This window comes from Phyllostomus hastatus, unplaced genomic scaffold, assembly GCF_019186645.2.
Source record: "Phyllostomus hastatus isolate PE091 unplaced genomic scaffold, TTU_PhHast_1.1 phas_contig_159, whole genome shotgun sequence".
NCBI lineage: Eukaryota > Metazoa > Chordata > Mammalia > Chiroptera > Phyllostomidae > Phyllostomus > Phyllostomus hastatus.
Window position 1 is genome coordinate 27,489,893 of NW_025333640.1, and position 24,166 is coordinate 27,514,058.

A 24,166-nucleotide genomic window follows, 5' to 3' on the forward strand; every position below is an offset into this window, starting at 1 on the left:
TCTGTCACTGTTAAAAGAACGTGGAATTGTTCAGTTACATACTGGTTTACCAAACCGTTATTTTTCAGGTCAGGAGAGAAGGTGTTTTGGCTCTAATCTTTTCATATGCTAAAGGTCCTTTTCATATGCTTTCCTTTCGTTGCCTGTAGGAGAAAAACAACAGTGAAGACATTATGTATTTATGCGGACTACAAATCCGACGAAAGCTATACTCCAAGCAAGATCTCAGTCAGAGTAGGAAATAATTTCCACAACCTTCAGGAAATTCGGGTATGTTTTCACATTTTAAAATATGTACGTCATCATGTAACTTACGCTCTTTTGAGAATAGTCATGTTAATATTAAATTAGAAATTAAATATGAATACAGGGGTGGTCAAAAGTAGGAAAACAGTCTTTTATATGGAAAATAATACAATAATTAATAAATAATAATATAAGAATAAACTATGTTTTACATACAACTGTAAGCCTACTTTTGCCAGCTGCTACATATAAAAGTAGAATTGTTGATATTTAAGAAAACACTTTTAATTTTTATAATATTTTAATTTGTTTTCAATTTTAATTGTCACCTTTAATTTTTCCCAATATTTTATTGTGGAAGTTTTCAGACATACAGACTGAAATATGTGAAACACTGGAAAAATAAGTATTTCATTCCTGATGTGTGTGGCATGTGTTTGAAACGTTCGCTAGATGTCACTGTTGTCCTTTAATTACCAGACTCATATCTCCGCTTAATAAGTTTAAGACCTGAAGTAGTCTTAGTTGTACTAGTGTTTCCGATACACACACACACACACACACACACACACACATACATACACATACATTCTTTGATACATTTTTGAAAATGTACATCTTCATACGTGATTTCTAGATTTATGTGTTAAATATATGTTTTGTGTTCTGTTGTAAATTGGAGAAACTTTAAATGACATTTGGACCATTGTGGAACACTCTTAATTTAGTCTTCGCTTCTATTATATCATTTAAGTGAACCATTAGCCATGTCGAATAAGGGCTCTTTTAGGTACTGTCTTAATTTTATTCTCAGTGTGTTTATATTTCTGTGTAGTGACCACATAGCCTCATGAGACCAGTAATACTAAATATTACCAGGTGATAATGTAAGTTGTTTTCCTGAAAAACTTAATGAACATACTGCTTTTCTGCCGCAGTTCTCACTGAGGAACCATAATTCTTGTGTTTTGCTTTAAAATATTAGTGCTGCCTTTGCAGCACATGACATAAAGGAGACTTCATCTTTTAATAATACGTTTTTATGTGTGACTTATTTTGTTTACTTTTTTCTTTTTAAGTTAAATAAGAATCTCATAGCACTTTGTTTTTTAAGGGAAAATAAGCAGATCATGAGTTTATTTCTTATATTCTCTTTTAAGATCGAAATTGTTATTTAAAAAATTTTCTGCTTCTTCTGACTCAGATAGTAAGTGATTAAAATAATGTGAACTTTGAGATTTTAGAGCCATCATTTCATTAGGTACAGGACTGATTTAACTGAGTGGAAAATCCAACTAAACCTTTTTATATTTTTCCATGGGTGCTTGCCCACTCGAGGGTGTAGTGTGTATTGGAGTGTTTTAATAGGTTTTCCTTTTTTACTAGAAATTATGGATATGTTTATTTGAAACACTCTAAAATCTATTTTCTGTCATTTTAGTAGTGATTGGAGTAGTAACTAAAAAAAATTTAGTTCAGGGTGAGAAAAGCTAATGGCAACGTTATTTATCCAAAGACTATTCTTTTTTTTTTTCACGTGTTTTCCTTCATGTCAGTTATGAAGCATGAATTTATACTTAGGTGCGTATTGCCTTTGTTGAAAAATCTCTGCAAAGAGATGAGACCCCCTCCTTTACTGTTCTAGAATGCACATGTTAACTTCTAGATATGCGAAGGGACTTAAAGTGGTAGTGAGGGTTTATATGTTCTGCTTAACGGCTATAAGATACTACAGCTGGGTTTGGCCAAATGGAACATTTTTGATACCAAAGATAACTTCAGTTATGCTGCTTATTCTACTTTCTTTTTTCTTTTTTTCAAAATTATCTGTCCTATGCAAATCAGAAATCAACAACCTAAGAACATTTTGTAATATGTTTATAATTTATTTCTTCTACACAAGAGACTATTTCTGAATAGAAGTAAGGTTTAACGCTTGTTTAGCACGAGTCTTTCTGTCATCATCGTTTCAGAATACAGGATTTCAGTTATGTTACTTTTATGCAGTAAGTCTTGCTCCTGTGTTCAAGATGACATTCAAGAGAAGTTTTTGAATAAAGATATAAGTGCTTTTAAAATTTTTAAACCTTTATATTTCAGCATTATGCTTTAGTTTAATGTTGTTCTTTTTCTTTGCTCTCGGAAGGGAAAATATATGTGAAGGAAACTTTTTGCTATTAAGATTGAAGAGCCAATGAATATTATTATACCTTAGATGTGACTATTTTAACATTGTAGAAAACATCTCCAGCTAAAGTTCAAGAAAACTCAGTTCTTTTCAGTTTGCTGACTAGATACGGTCATCCCTCAGACACCCCCACCCCTGACAATCGAAATCCATAGCTGTTCAAGCCCCTTATATAAAGTGGGGTGGTACTTGCATATAACCTCTGCACATCCTCCTGCACACTTTAAATCATATCTAGATTACATATACTACCTGATATAGTGCAAATGCTATGTAAACAAGTGTTATACTGTGTTGCTTAGGGAATAATGCCAAGACAGAAATGCTGTACATGTTCACAATGGAAGCAGCCATCAGCAGCCTGACTACATAGTACATGTTAGCAACAATGTAACATTTTCCCCCGAATATTTTGATCATTCATGGTTGGTGGAATCTGCAGATGTGGAACTTGCAGATACAGAGAGCTGACTATATTTTTCTTTTGAAAAAACTACCGTAGAAATGTTTGTACTGAAATATAAAACTAAAGCGGTGTGTTAGACACATAGCCACAGTGCTCACAATTAGTTCTGGGAAAAACAACTTGTAATTTACGTAAGGTCAGGTGGATACTTTGCCAGCATGTGTGGAAGTTGTCCTTTGGTTCATTCTTAGAATTTTGCTTCCAAAATTTGTCATCAAATTTTATCCTGTGGCCACAGAAGGATAAAATATTGATGGAACACAAGATGGAGCACTTAACTGAATTTTAAGCCTTTTCTCATCCTTGGTTAATAAAACTGTTAACAAGTGATTTTTTTTAAGGTGGCTTGAAACAAGTCTTCCATGTTAACAGGGCTGTATGACATTTTTTCCTTTCTTCCATCCACACGACGAGCCTTTGGCTCTCTTCCTTGTGCACTAAATCAGTGGCATGCCTGTGGGAATCTGTATACGGCACTTTGACAGAAGTGGTTAATAAATCAGCTCTTCTATTAAATAGCATTTACTTTTATAAATTGAGTTCCATTAATGTGTGTGGTGGAATAAGAAGATGGAGACAAGAACTCTGGCTCTAGCAAATGATGTTACAACCTACTCAAATTTACTTTCTTACACAGCTTGATATAAAGTGGGATGATTTAGGCAGTATCTGCAAAGATAAATTGGATTGAGTGTTTCATTTATTGAGGCTTTGGAAAAAATGGATTTTGTTGAATTCAGCTAAAAGAAAATATTTTTTAAAATCAGTTTTTGTAACTAAATTTAGAATGTCCTTGAAATGAATATAGAATGCTTTTGTGATACGCATAATTTTTAGACCACACATGTTATTCTCTCTTATCCCTCACTTAAAAGTAACATATGCAATTAAAAAATTATTCATAATTATATACTTATTTCTAAAATGGAAATAAGTAATTTCCATTTACTTATTTTTAAGTAAATGGAATAAGTAATTTTCCAAATTACTTGTAAGTAATTATTGAGATAACTGTGCATTTGGGCTATATTTCCTTTTGAGACTAAAATATTTTACACAATAGAATAGCATATGTTTTTAAGAGAGAAATATTCTTGTCCCTCTCAGACCGCAAACTCAGACTATAGATGTTTGAAGAGGTGCAGTCGGGCATTTGCGTACAAGATGAGTTCTTGCTTTATTTGGTGAACAGTTACTGCGGGCTTGCTCAGTGCCTGGCACTGGGTGAGGCGCTGGGGACACAGCAGAGCCAGTCAGGTTTCTGCCCTTAAGCACTTCACGGTCTGATGGAAGAGACCGGCAGGTAAATGATAACAGGTAGATAACAAATAGACAGAGGGGCTGTATGGACTGTGACAGCAGTGGCTTAAAAAGTTTTTCTACTGACTCTTCATGAAGACTAGAAAGCCCTCTCGGGTGCAGAACAAAGTGGGGGCACCTAAAAGAAGGTGTGGAAGCCTCAGAGCCAGGCTTAATGACAGAAGTGCGGGCAATTAAGTGTGCCTGGAAGCTGGGTGGGTGGGGAGGGAGGGGCAAGAAAGACTGGAGAAGAAGTATTTATGCGTTCAACACATTTGTTGTGATAGTAATATGGCCTCTGTATGTGAGGAGCCTACATTCTCACAGGAAATAAATATATAATTGTGACAGTGAAAATATGTAGGCAAAAGTCGGATTGTGCTTATTGGCAGACGTTTAGGGAGGAAATGGTGATAAAATTCAACCTTGGGAATGCTGGGGCTAGAGCAATGTGAAGACCAGGTGGGTAATATCCAGTGAAAATTAGGAGGATTTTACTAAGGCTGTTGGTTTAACTAAGTAGAGCTGAAGAGAAAGGCCTATAAACCAAAGAGTCACCAGTTCGAGTCCCAGTCAGGGCACATGCCTGGGTTTCAGACCAGGTCCCCCGTGGCGGGTGTGCTAGAGGCAACCACACACTGATGTTTCCTTCTCTTTCTCCTTCCCTTCCCCTCTGTCTAAAAATAAATAAATAAATATAAAAAAGAACAAAGAAAAGGAGCATACCAGGACTGGAACTATGGAAATGCTAACATTCAAGGATACAAAAAGATTATCCAATGAAAAAAGCTGAAAGGGGGGTGGGGGGAAGTAGAAGAGTTAGGTAAAGGGGAGGTAAGTAGTGATGGAAAGAGACTGCACTTTGGGCGGTGAACACACAATACAGTAGGCAGAAGACATATTACAGAATTGTGCACTTGGAACTTACATAATTTTATTGACTAGTGTCACTCCAATACATTCAATAAAACATTAAAAAATAATATAAAATGCACAAAAAGAAAAAGAAAAAAGCTGAGAGGAGCTGCTGTAGGTAAGAAAGTCAAGAGAACACGATGCCGCAGAGGCCGAGACTGGCCGGCGGGGGCGCGGGGCCCGGTGAGGACTGCAGCGTGCTCTCCACGCGCCTCCGTTGCGGGTGTTTTTGTAAGCCACCTGTTCAATGAAATCTGAACTGAGGCAGTTCTTGCAGATAGTTGAATCACTTTCCGGAGTAATCGTTTCTAAATTTATAGATTGGAGACTAATGAGATTATTTGTTTTAACAGCAGGAATTCCAAATTTTCCAACCGTAGTAGTTGTGCCAAGTAAAAAGATAGTGAAGAGGATTCGCGTTTCACAATGCTTCGAACTGCAGGCTAGCGTCCTGCTGGTGCACACTTGAAGTGAACGGCGAGGTCGATGAGGTTTCTCTCAGGAGCGTTGCGCCGTGAGGTCGCTGTCGCAAGTGCTTTTCTTCCTCAGCAGCTGCGGGAGAGCTGCACTGTTCCTTGTGGGCAGTGTGAGAGCAGTGGCGACAGCACACGGCCAAGAAAACAAAACACAGAACGGAAACACTGTTCAACCCATGGCAGGATATAATGCGATAGAAATGTGTGCTTACAAAAGGTTGAACGACGCGGTTTAGAGATGCAGATTATCAACCCCTTTTAATAAGGAAAGTCTACTGAGCGAGGGTGGCCGCTGGAGCAGGGCAGGGGCAGGCCCTTGGCTGAGAACCGGGCACACTGTCGGAACAGCGGGTGTGCAGTGAACGTCCAGCTCTCAGTCCGTAGGCTGCCGCTGGCCCGCACCTGGTTAGTTTGCTCCAGAGAGATGACCTGGGCACATTCAGCTCCTCCTCTAGGAGAACTTTTTAAAAATTTTAATTGTGTTAAAAATGCATACTATAACATTTACCATCTTAACATTTTAAAAATCAGTAGTGTTGAGGATATTCACATTGTCATGTAACAGATCTCCAGAACTTTTTCATTGTGCAGAACTGAAAATCGGGATCCACTGAACAACTCCTTTTTATTTTTCCGTCCTCTCTGTCCCTGCAAACACTGTTTTGTTTTTGGTTTCTGTAAATCTGTCTACTTTAGATACCTCATGTAAGCAGACTCACAGAGTATTTGTTTTTTGTGACTGGCTTATTTCATTTAGCACAATTTCCTCAAGGTTCATTTGGGCTGTAGCCTGTGACAGAATTTTTTTCCTTTTGAAGGCTAACTAATTTCCATTGTGTGCCACATTATGTTTGTCCGTCCATCTGGTGACGGGCACTGGAGTTGCTCCCACCCCCTTGACTGCTGTGAGTCGCGAACGCTGCCACCCACGTGGCGTCACAATCTGTTGGAGACCCCGCCTTCAGCCCTCTTGGGTCTGCACCCAGACGTGGGACTGCGGGATCCTGCGGTCGTTCTGTTGTTCATTTTTTGCTTCTGTCAGAGATATGACTCTCAAGAGGTAGACAAGTTAGCTGGGCTTCTTCCTGCAGAAACTTTTGATTGAATCTTAATGGCCCTGATGAGAGCAGTGGTAGCGACAGAAAGATCTGCAGCAAGCCCCGCGGAAAACCACCTGCTGCACAATGAATGGTGTCATGATTGTAAAGTGCATCTTCGCTGAAGTGAGCCCACTCAGCACCTTCGTTTTCTTCTTAGCCTCTTATTTTATGTGTGGAAAATGAAGAGTTAATAATCTCCAAGGATTAGAGGCAAATAGTTGATTTTTATTTTTAATGGGACCAGCGTTAGTTTGGAAGAGAAGAACCAGGATGTCGGTTTTGATGCAGATCCGATGGACCGTCGTAGAATTGCATTTGAGTCATTGTGTTTGCCACTATCTGTGCTTCTTGTTACCACTGCTCTTCATTTATTGAGCACTTGTTCCTTGCACGTCACTGAGCTAAGCCGGCACCACTCACTGTGTCACATTCTCTCTCCACGCTCTGTGGTGGTCAGAGGTAGCCACTCTCCTTACGTTCAGATGAAGCTGAGACCTAGAGAGGCTACGTGAACTTTGTGCCGTCTGGCTGACTTTGAGTGTGAGAAGGTTAGAACTGAAAGGAGCTGGAGAGGTACCGTCGCACCGGGAGCCCACACCTTCTCGAAGGAGATAGCTGCTGTGCATTTTGGGCCTTTGTTGCACGTAGGAATGTAGGTCCGTTGTTGCCAATTACACTTTTTAGAGGGAAATCAGTAATATAGATTTGAATGGGAAATTCCCAATTTTTAAAACGTGTTGGTAAAACACGGTATGTTCACAGGTTAGATGTGGCCAAGGGCTACCAGTTAGCAACTTTAATCACGTACAAGCCCATCGTACAGAGGGGCTAAGTGAGCTGTCCAGTGCCACGCTGGAAGTCACTGGTGTGGTGGGGTATCAGTGTGCAGTACATATTCCTTCACTTTTTTCCCTTAAAATCACATGAAATTATAAGTTACCAAAACATTGCTTTGCATTATTAAGAAAAATTAAAGTGTGTAGCTGAGGAAACGGGCTGGTGAGTGATGAGGGGATAGATTGTAGATTTTTGAAGTATACTTAAAAATTCTTTAGTTTTTAGGTGTGTTCTATTGAAAAGTGATGGGTACTTGTAATGCTGACGCTTTGGGCGTACACATTTGGTCATCCAGACAGCGGTCGTCATTCACTGCCGAGAAGAACCGGGCGGGGAAGCCCTGGGAAGGCCTGGGAGAACCTCAGGGGCATGCCCCTAAGTGAAAGGAAAAGTCCGCACACTGGGTCGTTCCAACCGTGAGTCACGTTGGAAATGGCAAAACTGTGAAGACAGTTTAGATCGGGGCCTGCCCGCAGTTGGGGGTGTTTGGAAAGGATGAATAGGCAGTGCGCAGAGGACTTTTAGGCCGTGGCACGTGCTCCGTATGATAGTGGTGCGTACATGTCACTATCTGTATTTGTCCAAACCCGTAAAATGTACAAGACCAGGAGTGAACTCTGATGTCAGTCCTGGACTTTGGGTGAGGGTGCATCAACGCAGGGTCATCCGTTGTGGCAGATATTCCTCTTTGCTGGAGCATGTGGGTGATGGGGGAGGCGCTGCTTGTGTGGGGCAGGAGGTGTGTGGGAAGTCTGTCCCTGCCTCTCAGTTTTGCTGAATCTAGAACTGTATTAAAACTGTAAAGTCTTTTTTTAAAAATGAAAATACAGGTATCCCTTGCTTTTCTAAAGTATGTATTATGCCACTTTACTCTCATGAAAGAGCTACATTATTACCTGTTTTCACTAACTAAAAGAAATCCAAAGAGGATTTTTACTTTTAGGAAAAAAGGTGAAGAGCAAAAACAGGGTCCGGGGTTTCTTTTGCAGAGAGCTTCACTGAGGCAGGGCGCGCCCCAGGCACCCAGTGCGCCTCTCCAAGCTCTCTCCCTGTAAACCACACTCAGCGTCGGGCCCCACAGCTGCACACTGTGCCGGCGTGCATCTGTGCTGCACCTCCTGGGTCTTACGCACCTTTAGCACGACGTGTTCTGCGGTATCAGAAAAGCCTAAAGGGAGCTCATAGTGTGTTGCCTCAGAAAAGATAATGACCAAAGGGGTCGTAATTTACCTTGGAGGAATGGAGACTCATAACTTGCCTCTTTTCATGGCCCCAGAGGTGAAAAGCTCAGGTTAAGTACAAGATGGTAAGGAAGGCACTTCAAGGAACAAGAACAGCTGAAGAAGGAGAAGAAATCTCTGCCTGCCTTTACTCTCCTACCTCAGTATGTAGGTAGCTGATGCACATTTAAGGTACTACAAGGATAAAAAGTCAAAATTTTTCTCAGCTCATCTGTAAAATCTAGTTGTTAAACGTTAGCTTTATTCATTTTAAAATTTTATTATTTCCCTGCAAAAATTAGTGATAGGCACTGGGAGGTGCTTCAGGCTTTAAAAACGCTTTTTGACCCCTGGCTGGTGTAGCTCAGTGGATTGAGTGCGGGCTGCAAACCAAAGCATCGCAGGTTCGATTCCCAGTCAGGGCACATGCCTGGGTTGCAGGCCATGACCCCCAGCAACCTCACACTGATGTTTCTCTCTCTCTCTCTCTCTCTCTCATTCTCCCTCCCTTCCCTCTCTAAAAATAAATAAATAAAATCTTAAAAAAAAACCGCTTTTTGTATGAAGACTTTATTGATGTTGAAAGAGGATTGTCTAAGGCAAATACAGAACTCAAATTTGAAAACTTTCTGTTCACTGAGACCGGGACTGTCAGGATCATGGAATCATCATGGCTCATTGAACTCCATTTAACCTGGAGCTGGAGCCGTTTGAAACCCGCTGCTATTCCCCCGGAGTCGGATTGTCCCTGCCGCTGAACGCGGAGTTCTCTGACCTTGGCTCACGGGCAGAAACCCAGTCTGTTTCATAATCTGCACTCTGAGTTTTGAATATCATATTCAGAGTGGGACAGAAGGATGAGCCCTGAGCCAGAGGAAGGAACGTGTTTCTAGATTGTCTTTGCGACATGCCGCTTTAATTGTGGGTTTTGGAGTCTGCTAGAGCAGAGTTGGAACCTTGTTACTACCAGTTCTTTATTTTGTGATCCAGGGCAAGTTTCTCTGTTCCTTCTGAGCCCCTGTTTATTTACTTAAAAAATGAGAATCGGTATACCTATCTCGTTTGGGTAGTTGTGAAGATTGAATGAGATAAGATGGGTAAAAACATCTGTAATACACCAAATACATGGTAGGTTTTTCAGTCATTGTAGGTTTGTGTCCTTCCATACTTCCCTTTTTCTTTTCTTTTGTGGCTGCTTGCTTTATCCTTACTCACACATGACTTCACAAGGTCAAAATGTATGGGATAAATGTGTCCTATCTTTGTTAAGGCATGTATGGTCTCGTGATAGTAGACAGTTGTTTTGGATCTGATTTCTCACTGTTGGGTAGGAGCAGGGAGTGGTTTAAACACATTGATGTTGATATTTGGAATTTCAATATCAATTGTCCAAAACTAGACAGAGCATATGTTTTGTGTGGATTTTCTAGTGACTTGTTTTTTATTTTAATAAAATATCCATCAGCATTGGATTAAATATATGGATTTAATCCTTTGAAACTGTAGCATCCGTGACATACTATTTGTGGCTTTTGGAAGGACAATTTTAATCTTTCTGATATGACCCAGTTAATAGCATGAAATGTACTTGATCACATGTTGACCCACTGTATCAAAATACCAGATGTCTTTTTCCTCACTAAGGTGATAGTTCACTAGCTTGGACACTTCCTTTGGTTTTGGACTCCGTTCTTGAATTTTTTGTTCTTACATTATGTATCTTGATTTGATTAATTTAAAATACAGCAAAGCTGACTTAATATTGATGGCTCTGAATTCTACTTATTAGCCCTACTACTTTCTCTGCTGGCTATGTTCTTCTAAACTAATACAGTATTAATGGTAATAACTTTATAGAATGGGAGACATAAGTGGGAACTTTAAAAAATGTCATTTATGCATATCTTAACTGCAGTGACTTTTAGCCAGGCCATTATTTTTTCAAAAAGCTCTACCCTAATTGCACAAATATTTTTACAAATGTTTCCACCAAGCAGTGAATGAAGTCCTGAGAGTCACGCTAGCCAGGCTGAAGGCTCTCATAGCAGGGAAGCTGAGCGTAGTCATTGAGCTTTGGAAATGCTCCTGTTAACAGACATTTGCTTTAGAGCACTTTGTCCTGACGGTTGAAGAAATTGCTTCTGTTCGAAACTTGTAAAGCAAAAACAGAGGTAATCACAACACAGTCTTTACTATAATATATGTTCAATATATGTTAAGTTGGTTCACTAGATCAAATAGTTTAAAAAGATTACTGTATGAAGTTATTCAACTTATTTTTAAAATTATTCTTTGCGCCCTAGCGGGTGTGTCTCAGTGGATTGAGAGCCAGCCTGCAAACCGGAAAGGTCAGTGGTTCAATTCCCAGTCAGGGTTGCAGGCCAGGTCCCCGGTTGGGGGGGTGTGAAAGGCAACCATTCAGTGTATCCCTAACACATTGATGTTTCTCTCCCTCTCTTTCTCCTTCCCTTCCCCTCTCTCTAAAAATAAATAAATAAAATATTTTTTAAAAAGTCTTATTTGCAAAAAATTGATATACCTTGACACCTATAGTATTAAGACAGCTTTTCATTTCTTTGTGGCCTGGCATAATAGACAATACTTTAGGCTTAGAAACTGAGAGCATTGTGTGTTTGCATGTGTGCGCAGGTAACATAAGTGTACAGGCCTGTGTGTGGAAGATCATTTGCGTGAGAGTGCATTTGGCGTGGAACCGATAAGAAAAAACTGGAGTATTGTCTTACTGTTAATAAAACTTCAGTGTTGATACAGTTGTATGGCTATCAAAACTAACTCATTCACTCATCTCCCAGTTGTTGCTGGGTAAATAATTGGGTATTGTTCTTTTATAGAATGGTTTTCAAGCTCAGCCGTGCTCCGTGGTCCAGTTGTTATAAGATGACCCCGAGAGTCAACTGGGGATTATCTCACATTTTTTAGGCCCGCTGACGTTGAAAGACCGTAATTTAGCAAACTACACAGATTTCAAACCTCTGTTTTGTCCCCTGTTAGCTGTGAGAGACTTGGGGGACACATTCCGCCCCTTTGAAACCACAGATTCCTCCCACAAAAATAGGGAAGTAATGCTCGTTTCACGGGATTCCTGGGACAGGTAAGATAAAGTATGCAAAGTACCTATTCATATTGCCTGTCACACAGTAAACACTCAATTAATGCAAATTCTCTCCTCAAAAATATTTTATTTATTTATTTTTAGAGAGAGGGGAAGGGAGGGAGAAAGAGAAGGAGAGAAACATCAAAGTGTGGTTGCCTCCCACCCCCACCCACCCCCACCAGGGACCTGGCCCACAACCCAGGCACTTGCCCTGACTGGGAATCAAACCAGCAACCCTTTGGTTTGCAGGCCAGGACTCAGTCCACTGAGCCACACCAGCCAGGGCTAAATTCTCTCTCTTTTTTAAAAATATAAATAATATTCAACAATTTAAATATTTTTTGAATATTTGAAGTACAATGCACATATATTTCCGCATTAGTTTTTAGGAGAGTAGTAGTGCTTTCTGCACCTCTGGAGAAATCTTGATTAAGAACACAAGGTATTGCATATTACAGGTTGAAAAATATTTTTAACACATTTTTTTCAGCTACAGTTTACATTCAGTGTTATTGTGTGTTGGTTTCAGGTGTAAGCATGGTGGTGAAACAGCTATGTGCTTTACACAGTGTTTCCCCTTGTATTTCCAGTGCTCATTTGGCACCAGACATAGTTACTGCAGCTCACATGCGTTATGTAGCTGTGTGAAGCATACAGGCAAATCTGCATGTAATAGCCGATTGTTGTTTTCAAAAGCTTCAACGTATTTATGGTAAACTTCCATAAAATAGAAAGTACTCTGTGTAATTTGTATACCATAACTTACAAATTAATTCAATTTGAGGAAAATACAAAGTTTCTATCAAATAATATACCACCAATTTGGGGGAAATGACATTAGTGTGGTCTGTTAAGATAGACTTGAAATCCCATTAGACACCAGCTTTGTCATGTTTCTGAGGTTAATTGGCTGCATTCCGTTATAGGTTATGAACGGCCCCCTTGAATAATTCACCAGGCCATCAGGCAGAAAGACCAGTAGTTCACAGGACTAACTGACCTTGTCAGTATAATAGAAACACTTACAAATAAAATTCTCCTTGCCGACCACGCTGCAGATGCAAACCCTGGAAGAGGCTGTTAGGCCCTGTGGCTGTCCTGGGACGGTCTGACTGCCAGCAGACTCGGGTCGGAGTGGGTCTCTGCGGGCAGAAGTGGGGGAGGGAATGTGAAAGTCCTCTGGGAGGAAAGTTTTGGAGGGAAATTAATTAGGCAAAATGTTAGAAACACATAGCTTTAGAAAAGATTTTAAACATCTTAAAACTCCAAAAAGGAGTGTCTGTGAATCCCTGTAAAGGTAGTGTCTTTAAGTTTGAGATTCTTTTTCCCTTCTTGTTCTCTGTCTCAAGCCCCTTTGTATGGATTGGGATACGATTGCAGGGAGCTGTTTGCTGAAAGGTGAGAACACGACTTGGACACCGCAGGGCACTGTAAAGAGGAGGCAACATAGTTGTCCTCCTGCAGGCTTGCTTCCCTTAGCAATATAAGACAAATATTGCCTGAGGCACCATTATAGCCTTGCATCTGAAATGGCTGTTTGTTTACTTGTTGGTAAGTTGGTTGAGATTTGGATTTGTGCCAGAGCAGGGGAAGGGAGAAATGTTAGAAGAGACAGAACTGTCGCTCCCTAACGAATTTTGACAATTCGCATTCTCTCTTGTTTGGTCATGATGCAAACCGTGCATTTTATGAAAGAACCCCCAGAGCAGCAGATCAGTCTTTCTTAAAGAAGACAGATGTTTTCAAATGCTTTAAGAAGTTTAGTGAACCACTCTCAGGGTTTGGTCTTTACAGGGAAAAAAAAAAAAAAAGAACTTTAGCTTAAAACTCCCTGGGGGAGGTGGGTCCCTAAGAGGAAGCTGGGGAAATCTTGCAGCAGACACTGGCCTTCTCTGTGATGCTGTGGAAGGGTAATGACGTTCCTGTTGCATTTCCCTTTTTAAGAAAGGCATCTTTTACATTATAAGAAGACGATCAAATTGTTAAGTGGGCTTCAAAAATAGTCATAAAAAAAGATTTATAACGGAAAGAATTGATGGTATATTTCACCTAGAGTAGGAAAGACAATGTGTAATAAGGGATTTTGTGGTTTTACAGCTCAGTGCATGTGTTTGAAAGCTGTTCTCTCAGCAACGTGGGTGGCAGGTTATGCTACCATATAACGTATTGTAGTTGGCTCTCCCCACTCGTCAGGGTTAGTGCTCAACCATTCGGAAACTTTTCTCATTGTTCTATCATGTGAACCAAGACTAGTGTTGAATTCCCAATAACTTACCAAAAAAAAAAAAGGCTTAATTAGAAAGCTTAAAACTTGATTATATCTTTTTGTTTCAATACAGTGCAATATATATTAGTATTTTATCTATTATTACAGTTATTTTTCAGTCAAAAAGATATCAAAATCAAGACTTTATTCTTTTTAAAGTAGGTTTTACAGAAATCTGTATGCTGAATCTTGCCCTTTTTTCTGTATTAACACTCTGTTTCCATCTTAAGCATTTTGCTTTAGATGGACCATGGCTCTTGGCAGCTAGTGCATTTTTAGCAAATAATACTGTTTCTAGTAAGAGAAAAAAAAACTCAGTGTGAGGTCCTTGTAAACTGAACCTTTGGAACATTACTTTATCCGCCTCCCCCCCCTTTGTGCTTCTTCTCTATTTGTGTAATGGTTATAAATTACATCCTATGAAAGGAAGAATTAAAAACATTTTGTTTCGTTATTTTCGTACTTGATTTTTTTTTCTTTACCTGTTATTTTAAAGATATACAGGGGAATAAGCAATTATGATATTGAAATGCCACTGTGCCAGCAGCTCCAGAGCACAATCCAAAAAACACAGAGAACCGCCCGCCGGGCCGTCTGCAGCGAGCTCGTGTGAGCGGCAGTGTCTGCTGCGTGCGCGTCGCCTTCCCACCGGGAGTTCCTCCTGGAAGAAAGGCTCTGTGTTTCCCGAGTGCAGTGTGGCATTTGCTGGTCCTTATATTTTTAGTTTGTGAGGGTTTCTGTTTGTAAGAGCAGCTGCGGAGATGTACATCACGTGATTGTCACTGGCACATCAAGAAGTAGAGGAAAGAAAGGCTTATATGTCTCTGCAGTAAAAAATAATGAAAAACTTTAAATGAAATAATTAAAGTTTTGAAGGGAGGAAATAATGAGCTTTTTTGAGATCTATAGATGAAGAAGAATTGATTTAAATATTGATTTTGCCCTTTAAAGTCTATTTTAGGTGAATATAAAAATATAGAATTCCTGTATTTCACTTGAAATTCAGATGCTTAAATCCGATGGTGGCTTCTTGACAAGTTTGAGTTAGTAAGTTTTTTTCAACCTAACCTATATAATTAATCAAGGAAGGAATTAGAAAGTACTTTATATAACCTTAGATAATTTTTTTTTAATTTTTAATCTTATTTACTTCATTTATTTTTATTCTTGTTTTGCTTCTGGTTATCACATCACACACAGAGAGCAGATTTGTGAAATGCGGCCCCTGTGCATTGGCAGTCTGGACCTTTCGGTCAGACCCGTCAGAAAGAACAACCGTTTACCGGGTCATAGGGAACTTCGGGTGTAAATCTGGTGAGATGGGAATTGATGTCCAGTCTTCGAGTTTATTTGAATCACTCAACATCATTTGTTTTTCCCTTAAAACTTTCTGCGTAGAAGGTATACACATCTTTGCTGAAACTAGGTTTTTACCCACTTGAGCTATTTTTCATTGAGAGATAATTTCAGATTTATTTGCCTCTGAATTTTATTCCGAGTTTTCTAATCAATTAAAAGCACTTTTGCGTTTCATGATAATTGCATGGATCGATTAATGGTTGTTTCTGCCTGTTAGAACGAGGGGACTGCCTGTGCGGGACCAGTCGCCACGTTTGGGCGGTCGGTCCAGTGGGCAGAGGTGCTTGCTAATCTTTCACACGGCTCAGTTCGCTCTGGGTTAGTCCCGGCCTTACTTTCAGTCCTATGGGTGGAAGAGATTGCCATCTAAGCAAGGCAGACCTCACATGCACCTCCAGGAAAGGGAGGAAAGGCGTCAGTTCCCTAACAGGCTGGTTTCGGGAGGGCCCAGGGCGCCTGCGCCTGCCGATTGCCGCCGGGCCGCACTGCTCAAGGGCTGCCTGGCTGCCGCCACCTCCCGCCGGATTGCCTGTCGGGGCTCGTGAATGCAACGAAAATGTCCCTGCTTTTTTCCCTCAAAATGATAGTAATTTACATCACGATGAAGTCTAACTTCATAACATCTAAGTAGTAAGTGGTAGACTTAGTTTAGTGCTTTTAAAATTCATGTTAAATAAAATTCATTACTTCTTACTCCAAAATATTCATTTTATATAATTCCTCCTTAACTATTCAAGACAGATGTTTTAGATTTGGATAAACACTTAAAAGTAAGTTATGAGGGTTTTTTTGTACTTTTATAAACAAAATTTGTTATATATATATATATGAGTTATGGGACGATGGAAATCACAGATCTTGCGAGCAAAGTGTGTGTGTGTGCATGTGTGTGTGTGTGTGTGTGTGTGTGCGTGTGCTGGGGGCGGTTGGTTCAGCTGTTTTGACAGCCTGTTACTGAGAGTGCGAGAGATGTTTACATGTAATTTTTAACAGACCTGGAGGTGTGTGTTGGGTTCCCACCTCTGCCTGGTCCGCGACGCGCACTTCATGTGTTCCCCGTCGGGCTCCACTTCTGGGTCCCAGGTCTGATCGGCAGTGATGGGTGTCCTGCTGAGACTCCCGCTTCTTTCCCTCCCAGCACCCTCCCGGCCCCGCAGCTCTTCAGAGCATGCGCACCATTATAGCTTTGTGAATTGCCAGTATTCGTTCACTTACTCTGCCATCAGAATACATTCTTCTCATATTTGTATCTCAGACAGACAGACTTTATTACTGTGATGTTCAGAGTTTGGCAGGCTTCGTCCCGCGTTGGCGAGGTTGCCCTCAGCACATCATATGGCCCCTCTGAACTTCCGGTTCCTCAGCTGTGAATTAGGGATGTGGTGTGGGAGGGTTACAGCAAATGGGTGCTAAGTGCCTGACCTGTGGGAGCAGCTCAGTAAATGGTAGCTGAAAGGAGCAAAGCCCTGAAAACTGGTGATGTTTTTATAGGCTGTAAAAGCACCCACTGGTGTACTTTTCTGTGTAATCGCATGAAATTGGGGAGTTTCAGCTACACATAACTATCGGAGGTACTTTAAATCTTAAAGTTGATAAAATCCAAGTGCATGGGCTTTGGAGTCGTCTTACTGGGACTTGAGTTTCTGCTCTGCCACCTAACTATGAACCCTGGAAAGTTAGCTTCTCTGTATCTCAGATTTCTTGGGTATAAAATGAAGGTGAAAATAGTCTACTTCATAGGCCTGGATAAAATCAGTATATGTAAAACTCTTAATACTGTGTGTGGCAAAGAGTAATTGTTCCAAACATGTTGTTAGTCGTTGTTGACCATGATTATTTCATAGAAAAGGGAAAAATCCTAAAGCCAGAATGGAGTCAGCTTTAATTAGTGGATGTCTTTTCCATCCACTTCTAAATAATTCCCATTACTTTTCTTTCTAGAGCCCTTCAGAGCTCCACGTCTCCTAAAGATGTATTTAGGATTGCGTTGCAGTTGGAATTCTGCTTCTTATTCGTTGCCTCCATGGGATTGTGATATCGTTGCAGCAAAGATCTTTAGATGTCTCTTAATCAGATGTATCTGTTGAGCTTGTTACTTGTCCCACTCTTCATAAGTCTTGTGTTTGTTTTTAACAGTTCTTTTGAAGGAAGCTTGACTGCGAAAAGATTTTTTAAAGGCTTCATTGCTCTACTGAACTTTTTTAAAAAAAGGTAATTGGGTATCCTGCTTCCACTGGACTTTTACAATAAGCAGTTATTTCCTTAGGGGTTAAATGACCCACAGAAAACGTATTTTACAGTGATTCTTTGAGATCTTACACTCCTGACGCCTCCGTCTATGTTTCAGTGGTTTGTAGCCTGGCAGATGCTGCCACACAGCCCGTTTCCGTAGCTGGAATACTATACGTGTGCCTAAAGGCTACCTTTAACCTCTCCTTGTTTTGAGAAATTACTTACTATGAAAATTCATGGTGACAGAATGACAATGTACTTTTTAATTGCTGTACTTTAAGAATTACTCATGCCTATGAAAAGTCTAAATTTGTGTAATTTGCATAAGATTTTCTCATAGCTATTGTACATTCAAATAGTTTCATATTTGTCCTAGGATAAAACAAAGTAGTGTGAAATGTAAAGGAAATACACATTTATTTATTTTAGAGCCCATTGAACAGCAGATCTTCATGTACCTGGAATATCGAGGACTTGGAGGAGGCTAAGCCCCTTCCCAGCGTGCGGAGTTCTGCGACTGTGTGCTGCAGGCTGTGCGCTTGTTTCTTCTGGGTGCTCAGTGCCCCTCCTTTGCACAGGCCATGAAACACACACGCGGGTTTTGTGTGTGTGCAGCTTTTTAGTGTAAAGTGGGACTCGATGAGCATCCCAGAAGCTGGGAGTGTACCCTCTTCCCTTCCCCATCACAGTCCTTTTCCTGCCTCTTAGAGTTAACCATGGCTCTAACTTTTTGTGATAATTTCCTTAGCTTTTAAAAATATTTTTATCGTGTACGCATATTTTTTACTGCAGTAAAACACGTGCACAGGTTAAAAGTCTGGGAGGACTGCAGTAGCCTCTGAAACAACAGCACTCCCCCCACCCCCATGCGATATCCCTGTCCCACTCCCGAGGAGCCATGCTCTCGGCGGTGTCAGCCTCACTTGCTTTCGTATTTCCACATGCCACATGTAACAGGCGTCTGCCACAGATAAGTGCGACTCTACACAGTGTGTCTGTAGCTGCCTACCTATATTTAAAGACGTGATCTAGTGATACCTGGCTATGAAACATCAGGTTTAGCTCCGTAATCTCATTTCTTCTCCACTGTCCTTTCCTTCTCTTCATTTTCCTAGTGTAGCTTTTCATGGTATTTGCTGAAATCATTATGCACATTTTCATTATTATAACCACATAGACATTATTTATGCCTGATTTACATCATGTTCTGTGCTTAAATTCACTTTTTCTGTGAACTATAGACCTAATTTTATTTTTCTGTAATTAACAGTTGCCTCATTTTTCCTTAATTTCTAAAATGTTATCAGTTGTCAACATATTCCTAAATTCTCTAACAGACATATAACATATCTCTTGAAGCAGTCACCTATACTCTCTGGCTTCCACATTTTCTTCTCGGAAACACCCTTCCTGGACCTCCAGCTCAGCGACTGTGTATTGGGTGTGTCTATTGGGTGTGTCGTGGAGGTTCAGGCGGAGAGGCAGAGCGCTGGGGCGTGGCGGGGGCGTGGTGGGGAGTGGCAGTATGTGAGGGGGGGTTTGTTACAGGGAGTTTACCTTACACCAGTAGGGGCTGCTTAAATAACCTGTGAAGCTGTTTGCTCGTGGGATGCTGGAGCTCAAAGTCCACGGGCGTGGCTGCTGCTTCACTTCTGCGCTTCCAGTCTCTCTGAAAATATTTCGTGTCCTGCCCACCAGAAACATGAGAGGAAGGGAATCCTGGGAAGTGTAGTTTGGGCTGAGCCAAGGTGGTGGGTTACCAAGCTGCCGTAGGTGGCATGAGAAGGCTCCTCTCAGAACTGTGACCTGCAGGAGTAATAGTTTTTTTTTTTTCCAAGCAATTCATTTAATTTCAGTTAATTAAAAACTTTTTGGCATACCTGCACACAACAGGTGACCCATTTTAAATGAAATACAGTTAATATCTCTTTGCCATCTCTTGATCTTTGGAATATTTCCAGAATCAGCTTCTTTCATAGTGTAAATTTGTTTTCACGTTGTTGCAGATTATATAACAAAGTAGGTGGAAGACCATTCAAGATGAGGCCGAAGAGGCGAGCAGGGGTGAGCATCAGCTCTAAATCTGTGCTGTTCCGCTGGCACCTTCAGAAACGGCCTATTAAGAAGGAGATACAAAATTTTAAATCATTGACACATACCCACTAGAGGTACTTGAAGTCACAGGTCTGGGTACAGTTATAGAGGACAGTTTCAAGTATTCTGTTAGCTTAGCATTAAGAAGTCTTCACTTCATTAATCTTCAAATGTATTGATCTTTACTGAGGTACCAGTTATTTTTCTTGTCATTTACTAGCTTTAGTAAACCATGCTATGTATTTTTGTATACAAAATTATGTTTAAAGTACAATATTTTATAAAGTTTTAAAAGCCTTAAAATTTAAAACAGAAGTAGGTCTTGGTCAGGCACATTACTAGATAAAATCCGGAATATATTAGTAAGCTGTATCAAAGAACTGTTCCTAGAAGGAGCTGATTTGTCAAGGTGGCGGGTCACTGGTGACTTTGACAAGGCTGGTTTCAGTGGTGCGACAAAACTCAGGTTGGAATGGGATGCAGACAACTAGCAGGTGAAAAATTTAAAGAAAACTGAAAACTTTTCAAGTGAGTTACTATATGGAGAAACGAGCTGAAAGTGGGAGATTGCAGAAAAAAAGAACAAGGAGGAATACAGAAAAAAATTTATCTTTCTTTTAATCCTCACCCAAGGATGTTTTTTAAAATTGTGTTTAGAGGGGAAGGGAGAGTGAGGAACATCGATGTGAGAGAGAGGCGCTGATTGGTTGCCTCTGGCGTGCGTCCATGCGTCCAGCCTGGGGACTGGTGCCCTAGCAGGGACTGGACGCATCCGGACTGCATCCGGACCGGGGTCGCACACATCCACGTCAGGACGGGGTTTCGAAGCCGCAGCCCAGGTGTGTGCCCTGACCAGGAATGGGCTCCGCAGCGTCCTGATTATGGGACCACGCTCCAACCAACTGAGCCACACTGGCCAGGGCAAAAAAATTGTATCTTAATGGTGGTGAAATTTTCATTTACTAAAGTCCAAGCCAGAAATGTGAGAAAAAACAAGGAAGTTATTTTGGTGAAATTGTGGCTTTTCGTTAATTTTCTGTTTAAAATATAAAAATAATATAAGTAATTTTTTTTGCTTGAAATATGTTAATATTTTAATCAACCATTTACAAAAAAGTTAAATTTACACATACTGTGTGTACTTGGGTTTTTTATATCTATGAAATAAGTTTATAATAACTTTAGAGATGACTATGAGGGTTTTAAACTGGGCAAAATAGAAGCGAGGCAGACGCAGGAGCTGGTGCTTCTGACCCCGGGCCGTGTGGTCGGTGGTGCTGCCACCTGAGGGACGTTGGCAGCCGGGCCTGCTTTGTGATGTGCTTTCAGTGATCGAGACCGGTCAGCTTTGTGACATGTCCTACGGACACCGGTTATTCATTGTATTTACCAAATAACTTACTACATTTATAATTCTGTGTGTATCATGTCAAACGTCATATATGTTCTAAAATCTTAAGACAGCTTTTTGTGCACTGAGGCATGTCAGTTATAAGTACTCTAAAAATAACTTTGCATCTGTTAGAAAGAATGGTTAGATTTGTCCAAAACATTGTATTAGTAAGGAGCTGAATTTAGAATCTTGGTCTTACTTTTTGTGCATTATTGTGCATGTACCTGGAGAAAAGATTATTTCAACCAGAAAAGTGCCTTCTCCCTCCTCTGAACTCCCATGTACATCTATTGTAATATTTGCCGCTCTAACCAATGGCCATACACTTAGTGGCTTGAAACAACACAAGTTCGCTACCTTACCGTCTGGAAGTGAGAGGTCCACAGTGGGTCTAATGGATTAAAGCCAAAGTGGCAGCAAGGTGCATTCTTTTCTGGAACTTCTTGGGGAGAGCTGTTTCTCTGCTTTTCCAGAACAGGGGTGTCAAACTCATTTTCACTGGGGGCCACATCAGCCTCGTGGTTGCCTTCAAGGGGCTGAAATAATTTTAGGACTGTATAAATGTAACTACTCCTTAACTGTTAAGGAGTTGAAACTACATTTGGCCCTTTGAAGACAACTGCGAGGCTGATGTGGCCCCCGGTGAACATGAGTTTGACACCCCTGGTACCCCGGGCCCGGCAGAAGTGACGCCTGCTTGAGTGTGCTCAGTAACTATTTGTGACCCGAATGAATAAAAGGTTAGTGATAGAAACCAGATTTCTGACGCACTCATTTTGAGTTAGTGCTAATGGGAGTTCATAAAATGTCACTGATCAAAACACCGTGGGAGTAGAGATCCAATTATTCTTATTTTATAGTTAAAAGGGGGAAAGAAGCCCTTTGTTCTTAAACACCAACTACCTTACGTGATAGTTCTCTTGCCCCATCTCTACCTACCCTCTTTCTTTGTAATAAAGAAGGAAAGAAAGAATAAAGAAGGAAAGAGAAGGAAGTTAATTTATGAAAAGAATGAAAGAGAAGAAAGACAAAGGAGAGGGGCGGGAAGCAGCGGAGGAAGAAGACCCAGCAGCATTCATTTAATTGTTTTTCTGGAGTAACTGGCGGGACCCCAGTTCAGAGTCTTTGATGCTCCTTGACCTTTGTGCTGATAAGATAAACTTATATTTTTTGTAATGTCTGTAGTTCGTTTTTGTCCAGTGATTAAGATAATTTAAAAATCAGTATTTTTTTAAACTACTTCATAACTTTAGGAAAATTCGTAGAAACTTTGGTTTACCTTTTGACTTATGATTTTCCTTTCCTTGTTAAGTAAGGACAGTATGGACTCTTGTTTAAAATAAAATTAAAAATTAAAAAAATTATCTGGCTTTCCTCATTGAAAAACATTTAAAATCTAGATTTTAGGTTTAGATCATCATCTAGAATAGATAAATACATGACTAGATCACTTATTAACTATGTCCAGAAAGAAAGCTTTGTTTGATGCATATTTAATGACTGATTTTCTTTTGTTAATATCCTTGTAATTTATGCAGAATCTGGTTGTTTTATGAGTTTGGATTGTTATGAGTTTGGAGGCATGTTTCTTCAAATGAAATATTTTTGAAAAATGTTAGATTCTTTTCCTGCTTGTATCAGCACAGTCTTTGATTGGATGGATACATTTGCACGTGTCTGACTCGGCCACAAAGACTAGCTACCCAGATGGCACATGTTGTGTCATCTTGGCAACACAGACCGCGGTCAGAGTGTCCAGTAACTGGTAATAGTTACTATCCTGTTGTCATTCTCTCAGTGAGCAAGAGGTCAGTTTTTAAGTCAGCTTTATTTTTTTATTCTATTTAAAACTTTTGGCAATTTTTAAATTACAGTTGACATACAGTATTATACTAGTGTCAGGTGTACAGCACAGTGGTTAGGCATTTGCACACCTTGCTGCGTGACCACCCCTAGAAGCCTGGCACCCCTCTGATGCCGTGCACAGCTAAGTCAGCTTTAGGGTGTGTGCATTGTAATGAATGACATTCATTGGGTGGAAACCTAACCTGACTTTTCTTTTCCTGGCAGCAACTCGAATTGGTGGAACCAAGTGGCTGGATTCACGTTCCCTTAACCGATAATCACAAGAAGCCAACTCGCACATTCATGATACAGATCGCTGTTCTAGCCAATCACCAGAACGGAAGAGACACCCACATGAGACAGATTAAAATATACACTCCAGTGGAGGAGAGCTCCATTGGTAAATTTCCCAGATGCACAACTATCGATTTCATGATGTATCGTTCGATAAGGTGACCTGGGGACAGGACTGAAGTCATTAAACACATCTTTGTTTTCTCTGGTCAGTAAATGTTGTATCTGGTATCCTCATTGAGAAGGCATCAGCCATTTTACATTTTTGTACGCATTAAGAAGTATTTTATTGTAGCTTTCAAAATCAATTTTGTGTCCTACTATCTTTATTTTCTTTAAAATACAATAAAGATCACATATTTTATGTTATTGAAAATGGATTTGGAGCCAATCATTAAATTTTTCATCAGTAGGTACTACCTTTAATACGACAGAATTATCGGGTTTTTTTCTCTCCAGAGGGAACTTACTCTTTTGATATTGGGCCTTTTTAAAGGCAGTGTCAAAATAAGCTTAGCATTAGGCATCTGAAGAGAATCACTCTGACTTGGGGCATATGGTTAGTTGGGTCATGATCACTTCCATGAGATACTTTCAACCCTGCGGCCATCTGTGCCCTGGCACCATGTCGGAGATCGGCATCACGCTCGCTGTTCAGCTCTTGTTACCGCTGCCCTAGAAGAGTGACCTTAAAGTTTGTGTCTGACACTGAAGCATTCCTGGGGGACAAATATGTCTCATGAAAACTTTTTAAATGTATGAAATTATTCTTTATATGTAAAAAGATATTAAAGGAGCTTAAATGTGTTTTCTCTCCATGG

General features: G+C 40.3%; 1 protein-coding gene across 2 annotated transcripts in view; it reads left to right on the forward strand.

Moving 5' to 3' along the window:
- The window catches only part of ANAPC10 (anaphase promoting complex subunit 10), a 39,792-nt gene extending 16,071 nt beyond the window's left edge, over positions 1 to 23,721 (forward strand). For both annotated transcript variants that reach the window (XM_045831860.1, XM_045831858.1), the window contains exons 4-5: positions 150 to 270; positions 23,277 to 23,721. In XM_045831860.1, coding sequence (XP_045687816.1) covers positions 150 to 270; positions 23,277 to 23,507 — 352 coding nt within the window. In that variant the 3' untranslated portion in view covers positions 23,508 to 23,721. The remainder of the gene's footprint in view (positions 1 to 149; positions 271 to 23,276) is intronic.
- The last annotated feature ends 445 nt before the right edge of the window (positions 23,722 to 24,166 follow it).